The sequence below is a fragment of the Cricetulus griseus genome, assembly GCF_003668045.3.
Source record: "Cricetulus griseus strain 17A/GY chromosome 1 unlocalized genomic scaffold, alternate assembly CriGri-PICRH-1.0 chr1_0, whole genome shotgun sequence".
Lineage (NCBI taxonomy): Eukaryota > Metazoa > Chordata > Mammalia > Rodentia > Cricetidae > Cricetulus > Cricetulus griseus.
Window position 1 is genome coordinate 41,830,656 of NW_023276806.1, and position 21,858 is coordinate 41,852,513.

The 21,858-nt window shown below is 41.8% G+C and overlaps 1 protein-coding gene across 2 annotated transcripts in view; it reads left to right on the top strand.

Moving 5' to 3' along the window:
- The window catches only part of Cdc14a (cell division cycle 14A), a 154,846-nt gene that overhangs the window by 22,144 nt on the left and 110,844 nt on the right, over positions 1–21,858 (top strand). For both annotated transcript variants that reach the window (XM_027395580.2, XM_027395582.2), the window contains exon 4: positions 8,515–8,607. In XM_027395580.2, the coding sequence (XP_027251381.1) occupies positions 8,515–8,607 (93 nt within the window). The remainder of the gene's footprint in view (positions 1–8,514; positions 8,608–21,858) is intronic.

Below are 21,858 nucleotides of genomic sequence, written 5' to 3' on the forward strand. Positions count from 1 at the left end.
ACCTTTCAAAAGCCTTAGCTTGCCATTTCCACCCTTGGCATCGTCTCGTGGATGATTTCATGTACTGATTTCCTGGGGAGGAGGTGGTCTTGTCACCCTGAGGCTTGCACCTTACCCATTCAACCATTCAATTCATCACCATGACCTATTTGACTGAATGGCACATCCCTCTGGCTTAAAATCTTGGCACGTGCGCGTGCATATATGTGTGTGTGTGTGCGAGAGAGAGAGAGAGAGAGAGAGAGAGAGAGAGAGAGAGAGAGAGAGGAGAGATGCTTACGATGTCGAGTGTGTGGAGGTCAGAGGACACCTTACAGGAGTCAGTTCTTTTCTTCCATTATGCACGTTCTACGGATCAAACTCAGGTTGTTGAGCTTGGTGGCAAGTACCTTTACCTGCTGAGTCATCTATCTTACTGTTCCCCTTTATAGCTTTAATTAGTAACTTCCTGTTAGAATTCTTCTCTTAAGTGATTTCTTAATTTCCTTGTTTTCTTTTTTAACATTCAAAATTTTATTAATTTTTTAACACTGTGATTTAGGCACACACTAGTCTGTGGAGATTTTTGTTCCTTCAAGTTATGATTTTATGATTTTTTTTCCTTCTTAATTTCATGGCAACAAATGGATAATTCCCAAGTTTCTCTCTTCTTCTTCTTCTTCTTCTTCTTCTTCTTCTTCTTCTTCTTCTTCTTCTTCTTCTTCTTCTTCTTTTTTTTTTGCTTTTTGGTGATGGTGATGTTTCTCTGTGTAGCTCTGGTTGTCCTGGAACTCTCTGTAGACCAGGCTGGCTGGCCTTGAACTCCAAGAGATCCTCCTGCCTCTGCTTCCCTGAGTGCTGGGATTTATGTGTGCGGCCACACCCAGCTTATGTTTCCCATTTCTTCAGTGTCATAGATGGTGCTTTGAGATGATTTATTCCACGTTTATTGTTGGTTTTGTGTGTGTTCATTCACATTTCATTCCCAGCGACTTCAGTTTTAAGTATGTTTGTCAGAATGGAAAATTACCCATGAATTATTTACTTAAAGTGCCCCAAACAAGACATTATTATTCCCACCACTGACAAAAACATCTACTTGTTTGATACTGTTTAACAAATTGTTACTAACAAGCTATGCAACCATAGGTCAAAGTTTGCCATTTCTGATCAATTCTTATGTGAAAAAGCAGTAATCAAAGAGGAGAGACTTACTAACATGGGAACAATAGAAAAACTGTGCTGTTTGGTGGAAAGTGTCTTCAGTGATTGATGGGAGGGCAGGGATTGTCAACCTGGTATTTCAAGGGATCTATAAACCATGAAATTACATGTACACTTTGGTGTGTACTTATATTTTTCTTCTGGGAACACTTACAGCTCCTTATTAATTCTCAGAGGTAGACTTGTTTCAGACAATGCTAAGAACACTGAACTACAGTATTAATGCTTCAAGGCTGTATTAGAAGAAGACAAAATTGGCAGTAAATAAAAAACAAATACTACTTTCTCCTAATTTAATCAGTTAAAAAAATCAAAGCTAATTGAAAAGCCTGAAAATTTAATAAAAGTAATGCAATTGAATAAGCTTTTCTTAACATAGTTGGTACATTATTAATCATTGATTTTATTTTTTTCCTCAGAGAAGCAAAAACTCTCAGCTTGGGTTAAAAAAAATTAGAAGAAAGGCGATGTTTTCTAGGGCAGAAAAAAAAAAAAAAGCAAAAACAAACCATAGCTGCTGCTATGAATCAACAGGACAATTACAGTAATCTTGGACCATGCAGACAGGATTCAAAGAGTATTCAGAGAACTGTACAAAGCTCCCCTATTACCTCTTCAGGATAAAAGCAGAGGAAGAGCAGGCATCCTGGAAGAAAGGGTTGTGTTAAAGCTCCAAGGGGCCTGGCAGGGGGTGGGTTCTGGGAATGCCCTTGTTGCTGATGAATCAGGGCAGTAATTCTATCCTGGAACCGAGGCAGCTGCCACGCTCTCAGGTGCTTGTACACAAGAGCTCTTTTGATGTAATGATAGACACCCTCTTTCTATAACTACAAAAACATGTCAAGACCGCCTCATGCAGCTCTCTTGTGTTTCAGGTTGATGGGCTTGGGGGAGAAGAAAAGCGAGCTACATTCTGGAGACAGTGCATGTAGTTTTAGGAGGGACTGTAAGTCATGGGAACAGGCACATGTGGAGCTCATAAGGCAAGGCCTGGATGTTTTATGTGCATTTAGAAACCCTCAGGTCAGAAGACTCTAAGAGAATTCTCAAGTGCCTTCAAGTGTGTGAGCCGAATAATCAAACACAGATACACACACACACACACACACACACACACACCCTATCCTTTGGGGACAGGGTCTCGCGTAGCCTAGGCTGGCCTGCAGTGTACTGTACAGCTGAGGATGAGGGTTGTCTTGATCTCCTTATCCTCCTGCCTCTCCCTACTGAGAAATAATTTTATGAGTGATTTTTCTCTTTGACCAAACATGCCATCTATTAATGCAAGCTACTGGGTTTGGAACAAAAATAAACCATAAAGAAACACTTGTTTTCTTTTAAAATAAAAAAAAATCAGCCTGTTTTTATCATAGTTCCAAGCAAAACATGAACCATATTTTATTTTGTGCAGCCAAAGAAAATGTTCAAGAATGTCCCTTTCCTGAGAAAGCTGGAGGTAAACATGTAGAGTCCTGGCTGCTCCCTGGAAGACCTATTCACTTTATTGCTTTGGTAGTGACCCCTGATGGCTGTCGAGGTGCTGACTGCTGTGGCCATTGCTGGGCTAACCTAGCCACCAGTAAGAGAATGATGCCTTGGCCACCACGGTCCCTGTGCTGTGCTCTTTTTAATTGGACTACCATTACTGGCAACATGTGCTTGCTTAGAGACGTGCATGGGCTGTATGTTTTTTTTTTTAATTAAGGAATATATTAATCTGACTATACTAGTATCTTCCCTATCCCAGACTGACTCATATCTCAATTAGACATAGTATCCTAATCAAATGACTCTAGTATTTTACGTCTAGCATTGTGAACAACTTTATCAAAAGTCTGCTTAAGAATCATTGTGTCTTTATGTGACCCATTAGCTCTGTTTCTGTTAGCTTTGCACCTGCCTGTATCACGTTTTTCTGTTGGATGCTTAAATGGTTTGTGGTTTCCTGATCTAAATAGAACAAGTGCATGATTTGCGTATGTCACTGTCATCTAAGGCTAGTCTGTGCCCTTCTCTACGTTAGCATGCCTCCCTTTTCTTTTACCTCCAACTTTCCATGACTTGTTTGTCTTGTAGAGTTACTACTACACCTGAATGCAACCCTTCACATAGCTTTTCATTCAAAGAAAGGTGATGTATATGTGGCAATGTCCCCTTGACCTTTGTATTAGTCTGTCATGGTGTCACTTCGCCTGCTTGACAAGTACCATTAAACATGTTTGATGATACACTACATACTTGTAATTTATTTGAATCTCATAGAACTTTGAGTCTCAGGTAAGCAAAGCAGGTCTGGAAATCTCTCTAAGTTTGACTGGGTAAATCTATAGATGCTCTTCTGCCGACTGTATCTTTAGCTTGTTAAACCAGTTACTGTATAGCGTGTGTCCTGTGAATGCATCCCTGTGTAGTTGTTCCCTTGTTTATTAGCTTGAGATCACACATGTGGCTAGAGACAGGATTCCCCTTATACCAGTATTCCTGGAGCAGCTGCTCAATTCATGCAGATAGAGTGGTGGAACTTCCTTAGCTTGGCAACTGGGCACAGCATTCTGTCTACAGACATGACCTGTGGTGGATAAACTCTCTTGAAAATACATTAAACTTGAGCAAGGTGCAGTGGCATGTACCTTTAATCCCAGCACTTGGAAGGCAGAGGCAGTGTGGATTGAGGCCAGAGCAAGTTCCAGGGATACACAGTGAGTCTATTTAAAAAATGAAAAAGAAAGAAAGAAACATAAATCTGTGGTTGGCATTTATGACAGATGTATGAAAATATACACAGAATTTTGGATATGGGCTTTCTTTCAACATTGAAGGACCTGACAGTGCTATGCCCAGTTCTTCCACTGAAACAAAAGTGTTGAGTTACATGTTCTTTGATGGGATCTGCTTTTGTTGTTTGTTACCTGGCCCACCCCAAGTTCTAGGACCCTGATGCTCCAAGTTCTAGGAGCATCTGAATGTTAAGCCTCTGGAATAACTCTGTTGAAGGTGGCTTAGTTATGAGACCCCTGAAGGACCTTGTTTCTGAGGTGTCATCGCCTGTAACATGTATTCATTCATTGGGGCAAAGGTTTCTTAGGAGTTTGTGGGAATGTTTTTCTGTAATGTGCTTTTAAAAGGTGGATAACATGATTTGGAACTCTTTCACAAGGGACTTTAATGTTTTCCAGGTGGCAAATTGATTCACTGCATGGTGTTTCAGGATCACAGCCTTTTCAAGGGGAGTGGGGTGGGGAGGGGAGCATCGTATTTGCATGTAACATGCATCCAGAATTTGCCAATAAATGTAGACCAGTGAATCTCCCAGGCTTTGTTCCACTGAGACAGGAACTCTCAGTGGGCCCAGCGGCCAATGCCTTCTAAGTTCTCCAGGGCCTTCTGCACCAGACTTTTGCACCAAAGCATGCAATGGAATGCAATAATATAATAATAAAATATAATGGAGTTTAGGTTTAAATTTATTTATTTTTTTATTTCTGAAAAATTTTCATAATGCTGAACTTTTCAGCCCAAGACTTATTTAATAAATCCTGAGCCACAAAACTTGTTATGGCCTCATAATTGAGGTTTACACCAATTATCAGCCTCAGCGAAAGAGTTCTGGATTCCTCCTGCCTCCCACACTTGGCTGTGTCAGTGTTTGCAGCAGGCCTTTCCTGGTACCTGGCTTATGTTCTGGTAAAATGCAGCATGCTTGTTATGTGCCAGCTTGTTTGGGACCTCTGCTTTGAGAAGCACTCTGAGGTGATGTTGAATGGGACCTCCCTGGCATCGCTCCTGTTGCCTTGGGAAATGATGGAAGGTAGCAAATGACCTACAGATATTAGTTGCTGCTGCTGCTGTTGCTGCTATGGCTGGTCTGGTAGTCTGCTTAGCTTGAGAAGGTTCAGAAGGCTATATATGTCAGTTTCTAGATGAAAATCTAAAATATAAAGATGGGTAGTGGCTATTGAGTATGCTTTGTCAATGAGTTGGCCAGAGGCCCTTTACCTTAGTATTTCTCCTTTTTTGTGTTTAAGACTGGCTTGATTTGACCAGTATTTTACATTTGCTTTGCCACTGGGCAGTGTTTTTGTAATCTCTGAGCATCTCACATGAAGGAGTAAAAGATTCTATAGGAATGGGGTTAGCTTACTAAAAGCAAGAAGTATGCTCATGACTTTGCAAATGTTCTCTTTGAGGAGCCAGGTCTACCTGGGAGACTGTAGAAGAGATGAGCCAGAGAGAAGAGAAGGCTGAGGTTCTGCCAGAGACATGAGGCTCTCTTTCCCCTGGGCTGATGGCAGATAATGTCGGGGGCTGGTTGATAAAGTAGAACCATGTTGTGCCCAAATTTGGTCTCTCCCGAATGACAGTTTTCTATCTTATTGTTTACTTTTCCTGTTGCTGCGACAAAATATCCAACAGAAGCAACTTAATGAAGGAAGGTTCTGGCTAACCGTCTGAGGCCGTAGTCCATCATGGCAGGGAAGTCCTGGTGGCAAGAGTGTGAAAGGTTGTTCAGAAAGCAGAGAGATGAATGTTGTTGGCTAGTTTTCTCTCCTCTTTTGAATTCACTCTGGGCCTCCAGTCCATGGCCTGTTGCTGCTCACATGCAGGGTGAAGCTTCCTGGTGGATGTATCTGAAGGTTTGTCTCCTAGAGGCTCCTTGATTCTGTCAGTATGAACCATCATATTCATGAAAGACCTTGAGAGATGTGTAGGTGTGTCCCCACTGAACGGTGCTCTGTTTAGGGTGCCTGGATTGCATAACAGGTTGGGTGTGTTTTATTGAAATGTTAGGTTTTTCCATATTTGAAAGGAAAGACATTAAAGTTTTTTTTCTTACCAGTCCTATCACACAAAGCGTTAGCTAAATAACTGACAAAATGTTTTATTATCTCCAGTGCTTTTCACTGATGTCTTAGAACATCTTCCCCATGAACATTATCATGGGTGCCGCTATGGGAGCAGGGCGACTATAGGAAGGAGCCTGGCTGAGGTGAGGGGACATTAGACAGGGCTGCAGTTTACAAGGTTCTTATCTGCCACTTTGACTGGTTTTGACTCTCTGGTCAAGAAGTTCATTTTCCTCGGGTCTGACCTGGGGGACAGTGGCCAGACTTCACTGCAGTCTGAGGTGTGGGATAGTGACCAGGCTTTACTTTTTGGAAACCACTTCTCAGCTATAAACTCTGAAAATTAAGTCCAAAAACATCTGAGCAGAATAAATGCTCCAAATTTTCTCTATAAATTAGCTGTAAGCTTGCAACAAACAAAAGTTGGTATCCATTGACAGCTTTCCATGGGAAATATTTTGAAATAGTTGAAGTTTCTAGGGACAAGGAGGTGGCTCCCATGGAGAAGTACTAGCCCCAGAAGCCTGGCGACCTGAGTTGATTCCTGACACCTGTGTAAGGAGCTGGATAGTGGCATGCGTGTCTGTCACCTCAGTGTTCCTAGAGTGAGGTGGGAAGTGGTGTCGGGAGACATGCCTGGAAGATTGTGGGCCAGCTAGCTTGCAGCACACAGCACATCAGCAGAAACACGAGAAGAGACCCAGCCGTAATATGGGGGAAGATGAGAAAAGACTGCAAAGATGTTCTTTGCCTTCCTTGTGTGATGTGATGCTCATCCCCACCCCATGTACAAATAAAAGGAATAGTTAACATTTCTGGATAGATTTTATGAAGAATGCTATCCGCTGTCATTTTTGAAAGCTTGTGAAATTTAAGAAGTAGTAAGTTTGTTTTTTTTTTTTTTTTAAAGAAAATCCAACTTGTATGATCTTTACTTTAAAAAATCTCTATAGACACAGTGACAAGAAAGTCTTCCTCAGAATTCTAATCTTCAGCGTCATGGTTTCATCTCAAGGTGGACTTTGTAACCTATATAATCTAGGATGAGAAAGAGTGAGAACAAGAAAACACAGCTCTGCCTCCTGAGTACTTGGATCAAAGGCATGAACCCCTCCCGCCCCCCCCCCCCAGTTAGTGTCAAAATCTTTAGAATCACTTCCGTATATACACTTGATGGAGTTGAATTGTACACAATTACTTTTTTCTCTCCTTGCTTCATCCTAAAAAACAGGCATTGATAATAACAGATTGAGTCAGCCACTAACTTTCAAAAGTTCAGTTAACAATGACATTATTCTGTTTTCAGAAAATGTGATTTGTAGTTATCCATGCCCCAACGGGTGAATGTCTCTTGGGCTCTAGCTGGGATATGTGTAGTTACCAGGTTTCATGAATAAGCTAAAATGATGAACCTTGGTTCTTGGATTTTGCTCTCTTTTCCTTGTAGAAAATGAACATAGTAGTGGATTTTTTTTTGTTGGTTGTGTTCAGTGTATTGGGTATAAAAATCCACTAATGTTTTCTGTATGAATTTACAGACAGTATAAAAGGTATTTGTGTACCTATATTTACTGAACTATAGAAACGGTTCTTGGAAGTATAGTCTTATGTGCCTATGTTTATTTTTCCATTTAATTATATCATAACAATCTTGTACCCGTTATGTATAGATTTAATTGAACCACATCCATGTTCTGTACATTTGAATTGTGACTAATAATTTGATTTAGCTTAGCAGATAAAATTTTTACTTTTCATGTCCAGCATGTGTTCAGCAAACCATTTGGCTATATTTTGGATTTGCTTCAGGACTTGAGCATGTTGCATATTGCCTGGCATTTAGCAATTGCTTAATGATGGAACTCATGCATTTAATTATTGATTTATGATGTTCATCAATAACCTTTTGATGGTTCCTCATTTTTTCCCATTAATCACCGACTTTAAGCTAATTAAAAGGGGACTATTCGAGTATATACTAGAAAGAAAATTTTAATTTTGGTTTCTAAAAATGAAAATTTTGGAGAAGACAATCTCAAGCTGTAAAATATGAAAGGTACATCAACATCTCTTGGAGTCAGAGTGTCATGCTGAGAACAGTGGTTAAGTCATATGTGTAAGGTCAAGAATAAATTATCAGAAATGGTTCCCATGAATGGAGAATCAACGATTTAGTTATTTCCAACTGCACTGGTCTCCTTTCTCAGAGATGTCCTGTTTGTTAAATTGTCAATTCTTACATTCAGGTAGATTGCCGAAAAGGGACCTAGTAGCTAGCCTCCCCTCCCCCAGGAAAGGGAGCTATTAGGGCCTCCTCAGCTCCAAACACTTATGTCCAGGTACCACGGAAGCTAGAGTTGAAAAGTGTTACATTGTAGGAACTGTTACACATGCTGAAGTTGAGATAAGATGAGAACCTGTGCCTGTTTGTCCTGTGGTAACACTCTTCTTTGTGCTTTGCTTCCAGTCATACAGTTTATCAAGAAAGAAAATAGTGCACTACACCTGTTTCGATCAGCGGAAAAGAGCAAACGCCGCATTCTTGATAGGTGCTTACGCCGTGAGTACTTCATTTACGATTAATTCCTGTGATCACATTGGTGGAGTGCTAATGCTGCTGTTAAATCTCCAGCTAACACTGTTGTTCAATCGCAGGCCCCATTGCAATGGGATGGGACAGGGCACATTATTAGCGGGTTGGGAACTGATTAGGAGTGGAAAATGGACTGACATCAATGGAGTACCTACTCACCATCATCATCATCATTAATTATTATTATTTTATTTTTGATTGCTCTGGGTCACAGTCCTCTCTATGGCTGGCCTGGGACTTACTAAGTATCCTAGGCTGGTCTTAATTTGAGTTAGTCTTCTTGCTTCAACCTCTGCAGTGTTAGGATTTCATGCATGAGCCATCTTGTCTAGATATAGGTTTATTTTTGGATAGTTAGTGAGAGACACTTGGAATCATGCATGTAGCTTGAATTCTACTGTTACCAGCATTTTAGTGCAAAGAACATCTTACCTATCGAGGACATACCCAAGGGGACAGGCGAGGTATGTATATGAGTGAGATACAATACTATGGAAAATTTAAAACATGCTAAAATGCTCTTTTTGTGGGGGTGGGAGAGATAGAGCACATTCTTGACAGCAAAGGAGAGGGTTATTATTGTTAATTTTTTACCAATCCATGCATTCATCTATACAAGCATTTGCAATAGAAAAATGAAATATAAACCGTGCATACGTTACAGCCTCCCTACTAACTTAACAAGATCTTTATGAAAGTTAGGTTTGAGTATTTTGTTATTTTGTATTTTTGAGTATTTGTTTGAGTATTTTGTTTCAGAATTTTGTTTTCTGAAAGCACAGAAGTGTCAGTTCTGCATGAGCAGTGTCTGGAAATTTCTAGATATGCTTGGACTGGTCCAAAAGAAGACAGATGTTATCTGTCTATAATGTACCTATAACCTGGACTAGCTCCTCAGGGCCAACTGAGGAATCTGCTGGTTGACAGGCAAGGGAGGATGCTGACATTTCTCCTCACCCCTAGGAAAGGCCAGGGTGTTTCTAGAACCTGAAGCTTGCTTCCGTGTGACCTTTCCAGGCCTCATTTGCACATTTTGATGGAAGACACCATACTCTGTCATACCAAGCCAAATTTCCAGGGAGAGGGGCCTAGTGACACTGTTGGCAGGCCGTCAATGGTTGCAGGCAGGTAGAGGACTAGCTGATAGTCCGCTACAAGTCCTGGTCTTGCTCTGAGACTTAAGTCCCTAGTTCTTTTCACTTCTATTAAATCCTGGGGTCATCCCTGGTGGCCCCTTTATTTCCTTGTTCTATAGACAGCATGGGAAAGTATAAGGACTAGAAGCTAAGAACCAATAAGACAACTTTTTCTTCCTGAAGGGGCCCTGTGCTAAGGGGTCATGTTACCGTCTCTCTCTCAGCTTTATTTATTTTCCTTATCTGTAAAATGGGTTGGTTGGATACTATGACTCCTAAATTTCCCTTCCAGGTCTTAGGATTCTAGAGTTATTTGTGGTGTCAGTCAGGCTATTGTTTGTAGCTTAAGAGTATACCTAAGAAGCCCGCTATTAGTGGGAAGGGTTGGTGAAGTGCTAGTAGCTGAATTAAGCAGGCATGCTATTTTTTTTTTAACCTTACACTGATAATTGATACTCCTTTGATTGACAATATGATTAAATATGGAAAGGCTGTACTGATTACTCTTAACTCAAGCCATGAACCAAGCATGTCTTTCCTATGGGGCTTTGTGATGTTTTGTGAACATGTTTTTCTTAGGTCCTTTGTCATAAAAGATCTGTCAGGCATTTGCATATGCCTCCCTTCCTTACTCCCTCCCTTCCTCCCTCCCTCCCTCTCCCTCCCTCCCCCTCCCTCCCCTCTCCCTTCCCCCACTCCCTTCCACTTTTCCTCTTCCCCTCCCTTCCTTCCTCTTATCTTCCCACCTGTCATCCCAGTTTTGTTTAGAGTGGGCTTTCATTTCACCATTTACCTCTAGTGTTTTGAAATGAAGCCTGGCTATGACACATACATTGGACTCATGAGAAAGTAGTCTGAGAAAAAACAAATGTGGGAGTTTCTGTCACTTTAAAGCAACCCTAGGAGAATGAGCAGGCCTGGCCTGGTGGGAGAAATGCTGAGGTCAGTGCGAGCTTTTCTTACACCTAGTCACAGCTCCTAGTATAGAGTGATTTTCCTTGTATTGGCCATTTCCCAGCTGACCTTTCTGGTTTGTAAATGTGCTCCTTAGGGGGAAAAAACCCTGTTATATAAAAATGACATTCAGAATGTGGTCATTTCTTAAAGAGAGATTTATGCCTTTGCTTCATGGCTCTGTATGCACTTAATTATTGACACAATTCTTATAAGATAGTAATAGGAGTTATACATATCAGTTAAGTTTATTAACGTTGCTAGGAGGGCAAGTCTCACTCTTAGGAAGGAATCTTCTCTGGGTATGAACAGCCTCTTACTTGGGAGCAGCCATGTAACCCATGAGACAAAACAGGTAAATGTGGTTTATCAGAGAGATGTCCCTAAGAGTGAAGATGATTCTCTTTCTAAATGTGCAATCAACCATTGTTCAAGTGGCGCTGGCTCCTGCTTTGAGGCAGGTCTTCTCTGAGCTTTCCTTTTCTGGTTGATAAGATTTGGGTAATACCAGGGCTTCCCTGCCTATTGTGCAGAATTATTATGAAGGTCAAGCCTCAAACTGTCTGTTCAATAGCACCACATTATATATCTAAATTATCACAAATTTATTGTGAAGAAACATGCCCTTCCCCTATCTATCTCAAACTGACTTATTTCCTCAGTAACCACCCCCTTCAGAAAAGTTAGCTCTTATTATTGATGAGTCGAATCAAACGTTAGCCATCACTTCTTTTCCTCAGTCCCCTCATCCCACTTTACACTTAATCTGAAAGGGTGATTGCCTTATTGAACCAGAATACATCTTTCCCTTTAACATTGTTAGATCAAAACACTGCCATCTTTTCCCTTGATTACTTCCTTAGCTTCATGTATTTCTTCCTGCTTTCCTTCCCCCACCTTGTTTCCCTTTGAATTTATTTCCCATGCAGTTGTCAGGGTGGTCTTTAAAAAATAAACATGAGATCATATCATGACCCTGGTTCAAATCAGTTGACTATTCTTGGCATCTGATGTCTCTGCTTTCTTTATCTAGAACATTCTTATTTTAGACCTTTGTATACTTGTTATTTCCCCCCAAAGTTGCTGTCTTGGGGCTTTTTTTTTTTTTTTTTAATCAAACTCTGCTCTGTTCCCCAACCCTTGTTCACCTCCTAGGTCTTTGCTATTTTCTTTTCTTGGCAGCAACCAGCCTTTGAAGTTACTCACGTGCTCGTGCGTTTACTTGCTTATTATCTGTTTCCCAGACCAAAGGGTAGGGACCTTATCTGTTTTGTGCACTGCCCTGTCTAGAGGGTGATAAAATATTTAACGAGGGGTTAGGTCCAGGTATTTGCTAGTTGAATTGGAAGCTGGCTACAAGGCTGAGGCAGAGTCCTAGAAGCTTCCTGCTGCACTGAATCATGGGTAGGTCTAGAATGGGAGACGACCACACAGAAGATACTAGGGTATCCAGTGTTCTAGAGGCAGGTGCTGTGAGCAGCAGCTGTTTCCTAGCTGTATCTGGATACCAAACATCCGTTTAGGGCCACACTGGCTGTGAGGTAGATGCCTGTAAATGGACATCGAATGAATAAACCCACTGTAAAGGGGCAAGTTGGACATAAAGTATATGGTGTCTTTCCCTTTCCCAGAATATCTGAGATCGTGTATGAGCCAACTGATACAAAATCAAAGGTGATAGCTGGCATAATAAGAATAATTTGTCTTCTTAAAAAAAACAAACTTTCATTTTTCTAACCGTTTTTGTTGTCGCAAAACACACATTCCATACAACTAATTATTAGAGACAAAACAAACAAAACCAACAACAAACCAGGGCCTTATATATCTTGGGGCTGATGAGCTGTGTAGTCAGGCTGACTCTGAACTTCTGATCCTGTAGTCACACACCATCATGCACACACAGTCTGTGCAGTGTGGGGATCAAACCCATTGTCAGTTATGCTAGGAAGCATTCTACTGGCACAGGTATAGCCCAGCTCTTGGAACCATTTTTAAGTGGCTAGTTCCATGGTGTTGGTTACCTTCCCGAGGCAGGGCTTTGTTTATAGTTTCTCTCGTAGGTGATTTTCAGGGTGGCTTAGAAGCTTTTGTGTTTTTGTTTCTTTATCTGTAAACCCTTTTTCCTAGAACTGCTGTAAGTATCAAAAAAGAGATAACAATACAGAGAGACCTCATGTTCACTGGGGATCAACAGAAAGGATTGTTCTGGGGGTGATCGTAACTCCAGGCTGCCGATGGATGTGGTCACTGGAGATCATAGTGACACATACTGGTGAGATGTCTTCACCATGACTCTGGAACTGGATGGCTCACTTTGAATAAGTGAATTACTTGGTGAGGTGTAGAATCAGGGTGCTTAGATCTCAGGACACCCAAACATTCTCATGTGACTTGAAAATGTCAAAACTGTATTGAGAGCCTGGAGAGATGGCTCAGTGGTTTAAGACCACTGACTGCTCTTCCAGAGTACCTGGGTTCAAGTCCCAGTCCACACATCGCAGCTCACAACTGTCTGTAATTCTAGCTCTGGGGGATCTTGTACCCTCTCTGGCTTCTGTGCATGAATTTGATGCACAGACATACATACAGTCAAAAAACTCATACACATAGAATAAAAAAGTAAATGTGAATCTTAACAAAGTATATTAATGAGGCTCTTGCCATGAACTTCAAGACCAAGTTCTTACTCTGTGTTACTGTATTCAGTTTATAGGCCTAACATAGTTATGCCAAAGAGAATATGTCCAGGCCATGATGTCTGAAGAAAATGGGGGGTGGGTATACATATATCATGTATGAGCATACATGAGAAATTACAATAAATGTGATTTATATAAGTTCAGAATTAAAAAATTAAGAATTTTTGGTTTGCTATAGGGCTGAAATCTATACACCCAGGATTTGGGAGGCAGAAACCAGGAATGGTGAACTTGACTTAGCCTGGGCTACATAGTAAATTCAAGGCCAGCCTGAACTGTATAGTAAGCAAGAGGAAAGACTATTTTCAGAGATGCTGAGGATGCTTGGACAGAGGTGGCAACCACATTGGAACCTCCTGAGCTTACCTTTAAGTCTTTGCCTTGCTGGAGATCTACATTATAGATTAACTGGGTGTAGCCTGAGCCAGACTTTATGTCTGCACTGGGGATGACCAGGCTGAGGTTTGTGGACTTTTAACCATGCATGTCTGTCTTTTATTTTGTAGACTACACAAAGTTGTTAATGGTTTTACTGTACTAGTATGTCACCTTGTAATTGGAAGGTGCCATTCCCCATCTTACTGGAAAGCAACACAGCCATAGCTTTGAACCCACTCAGTAGTCATGTGTCACAAGCAAGCTTTCACTTATTCAAACTCCTGTTCTTTCATCTTTGGAGACAGGGGTAATAATACCATGCTTAATAGAGGCATGGAGCCTGAAGGAGGCCTTGCCTATAAAGGTGACATTGTGACAAGGTTCTAAGCATTAGAAAAACCTGGGAGTTCTGGGGCGAGGGATGTTGTGTGGCCTTCCCAAGTTTTCTGTGTCAGTTGCCTCCTCCTATTCCCTGTTTTGTGCTTAGACCCTTGACCACAGCTCTGAACATCTGACCGCCACCTCCCTCCTTCTGGGCCCTATCTTCCCTGTCAACCCATTGTGTGCATAAGCCCTTCCTTGGCTCAGTATCGATCAGGTGGTTGTTAATCTGATTATTGCTTAATCTAGTTCTTCGGAGGTGAGCATGAGCTTTTTCCACTTCTCCTCCTAGGATGTGATTTCATGTTTAAAGGAACAAGCTACTTAAACCAGATGAACTTCTCTCTTGCGAGATGTGTAGTCAGGTCTTGATTGCTTCAGTAAATGTTTAGCTTCTGTGAACCTCACCTGACACCACGGTGAGTTCTAAAGAACATAGATAAGTAAATAAATAGATATTAAAAAGAGACAGCTTAAAATATGGCCTTTAATCCCAGCTCTCCTTCCGGAGGTAGAGGAAGGCAGATCTCTGTGATTTGGAGGCCAGTCTGCTCTACAAAGTGAGTTCCAGGACAGCCAGGGCTACACAGAGAAACCCTGTCTCAAAAACCAAAAACCAAAAACCAAAACCAAACCAAAACAAAAAAATAATAAAAAAAACAGTAACACAAAGGGGGTGGGGTGGGGAGAATGCACGAGCAGTAAATTAATTGTGAGAAGTGCAATGGTAATTTATTCAATAAAGGCTTTGGAGCAGATACCATGTAACAGGTGCACAGTTCAAAGGTTGAAGGTAAATGACTCCAACCTTCTGCTGTGACTGTGAGGACCTGGGGTCAAACACAGTGTGTCTGTGGGGTGGGGTGGGGTGGGGGGATGGCCAATCCCAGCAGGCTGAGTTGGTAAGGAAGTGTCACATAAGGGGGAAAACATTGGAGGGCAGGGAGAGGAATTTAAAAAGAGAATAATTTAACAAGAAACTGTGGGGAGGGTCTACCTTTTTCTTTTCTTTACAGTTAAAAAACAATAGCTTAAATTGTAGCTTCAGTGTGTTTCAGATGCAGTCTGAGCCCGCCTCACTGACCCCACTGACAGGATACAGTGCAGTTTGTCTTTTAATATTTTCTGCATTTTCACGTGAAACATTTTTCTGAATTATAAATGTTATACTTGTTCTTAGCCCAAATGCTGAGGTGTCATTTCAAATGTTCTTTTTTAAAAGTGGATTTTTAATCTTTAGATTGCTAGAAGTAGGATTAATAGGCATTTTCATGTAAAACAGTGTTTAAGGCTCATGGGATGGACTGTTGTACTTAAACTTGTTTGTACAGTTGGCATTGTGTGCAATTTAAAATTTTATGCATGCTTTAATTTTTTATGTGTGTGTGTGTGTGTGTGTGTGTGTGTGTGTGTGTGTGTGTATAACAGCATCATGAGTGGGATTTTGTTCTCTCCTCTCCTTCTACCCAGGGGCTTCTAGAGGTTGAACTCAGGAGTCAGACTCTGCAGCAAATGCCTTTATTAGCCGAGCCATCTTTCTCTTCCTATATGCTTGTCTATTGGGTATGAACCTTACGATTTCAGAAATTTAATTGCTACAAACTATCCCTTCATTATTCTTGGTGGTGCTACATAGCTCAGTCTGGTCTAGAATTCACTGTATAGCCCGAGCTGGCTTTGAACTCCGTATCTGCCTCCCATCTTATAGGAGACGTCCTGGTCTTCTGGCTCTTGCAATCATTCTACTTCTTCCATTTTGTTCCCTGAGCCTTAGGTGTAAGAGTGGTGTTGTAGATGTACATAGTGGGGCTGGGCATTCTTGAGTTAAAAGTGGCTAAAGTAAGTGCACGTTTGTTTAAATGACTGGAAATTGATGTCTGGTTGGCTAATTGCACATTTGTTTTGCTGTTCCCAACAGCCATGTTACTTCCTTTCTTTATAAACTTATAATTCATCTGTGAATTATGATTTCTGAACTGCTTTATCATTAAATCTGTAGATTGAACATGTTATTTAAAAGGTAGGCAAAAATTATCAAGAAAAGTCATTTCCATTAAGTGCTTATTAAAACAGTAACTCAGAAGATGGCAGAGATGAGCGGCCTGTCATCCTTCCCTGGGGCTTCCTTGTAAATCTAACCATAGCATCATGCAGAGAGGAAGGGAGGGGTGGGACATGGCTGTGGCTGACTGGTTTCCTGTTTGCAGTTCCTTCCTTTAGTGGGTTGATAGGCAAGTACTCTTTTGTGATACTGCCTGTAAATGGACCAATTTTTTATTCTTGTATTTTTTATTCTTTATTCTGTATTCTTGGTGACTTTGCAATAGCCCTGGCTCCCTAAAAATTGTATGTTGTTCTTCAGTCTCTCCAAGACTGGCATTCTGTTTGCCTTTTGCACATGGGGAGCAGAATGCTGTCATCCCATAGCCAGCTCTAGCTGTGATCTCGGAAAAGTAGCTGTTCCTTTTTTGTTTGCAGACGGCATCTCAAATTACTGCATCCATATTTTCAGTACTTTGCTTTTATCTACTCATGCTGGTAAGCTGAAAACATGCTTCCTCTGTGCTCAAGCAGGCTCCCAAACCCACCTGCATGTCACCTAGTGGATTCAGTGACAGAGCACTTGTCACAGAGCACTTGTCACAGGACTGCCTGTTTAAAGGTTTTGGTTCAGTCCCTACCATTGAGCCTGCTCAGCAGGTAAAAGGTGCTCGCTGAGCAAACCTGGCATCCTGAGTTTGACTAGAGCCCACTTAAACACAGAAGGAGGGAAGTGACATTCACAAAGTTGGCCTCTGAGCTCCACATGCGACCCCCCTATTGTGTACACAACAACAACACTATATAAAGAGAGAGCGAGTAAGAGAGAGCTAGGAGGATAACATGTTCACACATCTGCTATCCTAGAGCTTTGGAGTCTAAGACAGGATGGTTGTCCCAGATTCAAGGTCAGTCAGCCACAGAATGGGACCCCCCATGTATGTTTATGCATATATAACTATGTACTTTTATTACATGCATTAATTATGGAAATAAGAATTAAAATGTCCCTTAAAAATATTTATGACATTTCCTATGGTAAGACTGTGACTTTTGATGTACTTACCATGCCTTCTGTGAGACCATGTCCTTAGCATGTGTCCTTGAATGTCCCTGGCATTTTCTGTTCCCTTGGTCTCACAGTCAGGCTCGCAGGCTTCCTCTCCAACAGGACAAGTTTACTAGGATATATGAAGTGATATATATACAAAGTGATGTTATTTCATGATCATACTGGGGTAAAATTTAATACTGTGTGTATGGGATGGTGTTACTGTTTTCTTATAGCTTTAAACAAACATGTTAGTTTAGGTAACTGGATCCAGTTTCACAGGACTACTGGAGTGTCTCCATAGGAAACTTACGGGAAGAGCCCCAATTCAGACTTGCTAGACACCCAGCTGTGTAGATCAAGTGGCTTGTCCAAGACCAATCTCATTTCTTGAAAAAGACCATAATGGAGTCCCTCGGCTGGAGCTTTGTTCAGTCAGAGAACAGAAGCTCCTCTTTGAATACTAGTAGCTAAAAGATTGAAGGTGGGCTGTCCGGAGGAAGGCTCCACCCTTCTGAGATGTACTGTAGTGTTTCAAATACACAGCCATGAGGCTCTTCCAGGTGACAGCTGAGTGTTGATCCTGGCTAACTGGGTGAACAGCCACTCACCTCTGTGTTCCAGCCATTTGCTCTGGAGGCGGAGTGATAGGCGAATGGGAGGCGGTGAGGCTATATCTTGGGACAGAATTTGCCCCCTTTCCTCCTTACCTCACATTTCCACCTGCTGTTCACCGGGATAATTGAAAGCAAAGGTTCGTGACCTCGTGAGGCAGCTCCTTTCTTCTCCCTGCTTCCTTTTCTCAGACAAAGATCATGCAGCTCAGGCTCAGATGTATCTGAGGACTGACTTGGATTTCTGATCTAACTGCCTCTGCCTCTCAAGTGCTTGGGATTATAGTTGTGTGCTGCCACACACAGTTATACGCATACACGGTTCTGGAGACTGAACCCAGAGCTTGTGTATGCTAGGCAAGCATCTACCATTGAGCCACATTTCCAGCCCGTGAGGAGGTTTTTACATTATAATGTGTGAGGCATGCAATTTTCTTTCGTTCTGTTTTACTTAAAAAAAAAAAAAAAAAATCAGTGTGGGGAGGTAGCCGAGTGCTTGCCTAGCAGGCATGGATCCTCGAGTTCATGCCCTAGCATCACATAGGGCATCGTGGCAGATGCCTGTAATCCCAGCATTTGGGACATAGAGACAGGAGGATCTCTATGTAGAGAGAAGACCAAAAGCAATTCTCTACTGTAGAGAGAAGTCAAGGCCAGCCTGGGTTACATTGATAAGGCTGTCTCAAACAAAACAAAATCAGTGCTGGGGATGTTTTTGCATGATTTAAAAAAATGTTTTGTTATTTAAATTAGAAATAATTTTATTTTGCATATCAATCCCAGTTCTCTCTTCCTCCCATCCTCCCATGACTCCCACTGATCCTCCATCCTAGCCCCATCCACTCCCCAGTGAGGGTGAGGCCTTCAATGGGGATCATTAAAATCTGTCACATCATTTGGGGCAGGGCCTAGACCCCCGCCCCAGACCCCAGTATCTAGGCTGAGAGAGTATCCCTATCCCTCCCATGGGGGAATGGGCTCCCAAAGTCCATTCGTGCAATAGGAATAAATACTGGTTTCACTGTTAGAGGTCCCATAGACTGACACCTATGTTCAGGGGGCCTGGTTTGGACCTATGCTGGTTTCCCAGCTATCAGTCTGGGGCCCATGAGCTCCCACTTGCTCAGGTCAGCTGTTTCTGTAGGTTTCCCCAGCATGGTCTTGACCCCTTTGCTTATCACTCCTCTCTCTCTACAACTGGATTCTAGGAGTTGGGCTCAGTGCTTAGCTGTGTATCTCTGCTTCTGCTTCCATCAGCTACTGGGTGAAGACTCATGTTTGTCTTATCTTTCTGTGATTGGGTTACCTCACTCAGCGTGGTTTCTTCTAGGTCCATCCATTTGCCTGCAAATTTCAAGATTTCATTTTTTTTTTTTTGCATGACTTTAAGGGGGCCTGAATTTTGGCACCAAATGTGTGGGTAATTGTTTGACTTCTTAAGATTAGTCATCAACTAACATGATCAAGTTGAAGGAAATCTGCAGGTATTTTGAACTTCTCAGAGACTCCCACAGCTAAATGAAGGACATGTGTGAGTTTCAGGGGATTTTAGTCAGCTGAAACAGGAGGCATAAGAAAAGCTTTAAGTGCTCAAGTAATAGAGACTTATCCTTATCACATTATCATTTAAATCATGGTGTGACCTTCAAACTTCTCTCAAGGCTTTTTCTCTCTTTTTTCTTAGCAGCCAAAATGGGCTGTTGGGAGTAACCTTGAATGAGAAAAGCTGGTGCTTGGGTGTCACCTTGGGGGCTCTGCGTAGGCAGCCTGAGCCTGCTAAGTCAGTATTAAAGAGAGTCTGAATGTTCTCAAACCATATACTTTAGGTTTATAAAGGATTTTGGATTGCATAATTTTAATGTGTGCATTTTATTTCAAGACTCCCTGCTCCCCCAAGCTGAATGTGGTGACACACACATGTAATTCCATCATTGGAGGCTTAGGTTGGATGATTGTGAGTACCAGGTTAGCCTTGGCTACATAGTGACACCCTGTCTCAAACAAAAGAACAAATCCTCCAAAACCCTAAACCCAAACCAACCAATCAAACAAACACACAAACAAAAAAATCCCTCCCCCCAAAAGAAATTCCATTTGATATAAGGCATTCAATTATATTTATATAATTTACATATTACATATTAAATTTCAACCTTTTCCTTTGTGGAAAGTGAATTAATTCATTAAAAACCCTCTCTGTTTGCAACTTCCTGAAGTTTTAAAGAAAGAGCCAATTGCAGCTCTTTTCAGTTTGCTCTGTTGACAAAGTATCTCGCTAAGATACTTAGACTTGAGATGTGGTTGCTACAGTAACAAACATAGACTGTGCCATTCCAGCCGCTGGTCCCCCAGGTTACTGCTTGGTCTTCTTTTCTCCTTTTACTTCCCACTTCCTCCACCCCTGTCTCTCTCCCTCCTTCCTCTTCCCTTTTCTTTTCCTCTTCCTCAACCCCCTCTCCCTCAGGTTATTATTATTATTATTTTTTTTGTATTGACAGTGACCTAAAGTTGGAGATGTATGTTGGTCACAAAGTCATGGTTGACAAAAGCAAGTAGCTTTGCTGGGTGTTTGCTTCATGTTTGTCTGCAGAAAACACTTAAAGTTGCTCCTCGACCCCATAAAACTGTTTAGTAGGGCGTGTCCTTTATGGTTTATACCTTCAAACTAATGAGCAGAGAGATAGGCCTTCCTGTTGGACGGTACATACGGCAGGCTGAGTCAAGGAGTAGGTGTCCGTCATTCAGTGGGCTTGTTTGGGGGATCTTCTTATTTAACCAAAATAATACAAAGCTTTTTTTAGGCAGTCTCTTCCTGGCGTTTCTTCTCCGTGATCTGTCTGCCTCCTTCAACCCTCCCGTCCCTATTGCCTGCCATGTCACTTCTTACCATCTCACTCAGAGCAAAACTCGAGTATGGCTTTTCTCCTGCTGTCTCTAGTGTACTATGACGAGCTTCCCAGAGTCGCTCCTCTGTAGTGTCCCTGCTGCTAGAGTGAGTTTCTGAGGACACATGATGATGCTTACTCATGTCCGTGTCCCCTGTGCTCACTGTGGTTTTAGTGAGTAAGGGAATGAATGAGCTAGGAAACCTCCCTTCAGGGGATTCAGAGCCCCAGACGTGAGTGATCTCATGTTGAGCGTGTAAAAATGGTGCGGATGGAATTCCAGCTCAGTGTCTCCCTCATTATAATAGCCCATGGGACACTCAGTTCCTCCTTATCCCTGACACCACTTTCCGAGATTTCAGGTCACCCATAAGTGTTAAGTTGTGCACCATTCTGAAGTAGGATTTTGAAGTTCTTACTGCCTGATTCTATCCCGCAGAGGCTATGAGTTATCCCTATGTCCAGCAGATCCACACTGTCTGTACTAACTAACTGCCTGATGGTTACCAACTGTCTTAGTTGGGGTTTCTATTGCTATAAAGAGAAAATTGACCACAGCAACTCTTATAAACAGTTAATTGGGGTGTCTCGCTTATAGTTTCAGAGGTTCAATCCATTATCATCATGACAGGGGCCATGACAACCCTTAGAAGAAAAACATTTAATTGGGGCTATCTTACATTTCATAGGTTTAGTTTACTATCTTCATGGTGGCATGCAGGCAAGCATGGTGCTGGAGAAGGAGCTAAGAATTCTACATTTGGATCTGTAGGAAGCAGAAGCAACTGTGTGTCACACAGATCATAGCTTGAGTGAAGGAGACATCAAAGTCTACCCTCACAGTTACACACTTCCTCCAAGAAAGCCACACCTACTCCAACAAAAAGCTACACCTTCTTTTTAAAATTTTTAATATATTTTTTATTATTTTTATAGTTGTAATTAGACCAATCTTAAATTAGAAACAAGCATCTTTTACATGTCAATCCCAGTTCCCTCTCCCTCCCCTACTCCCCTTCCTCCCACTAGCCCCCTATCCCAACCTATTTCTGCTCCCCAGGGAGGGCGAGGCCTTCC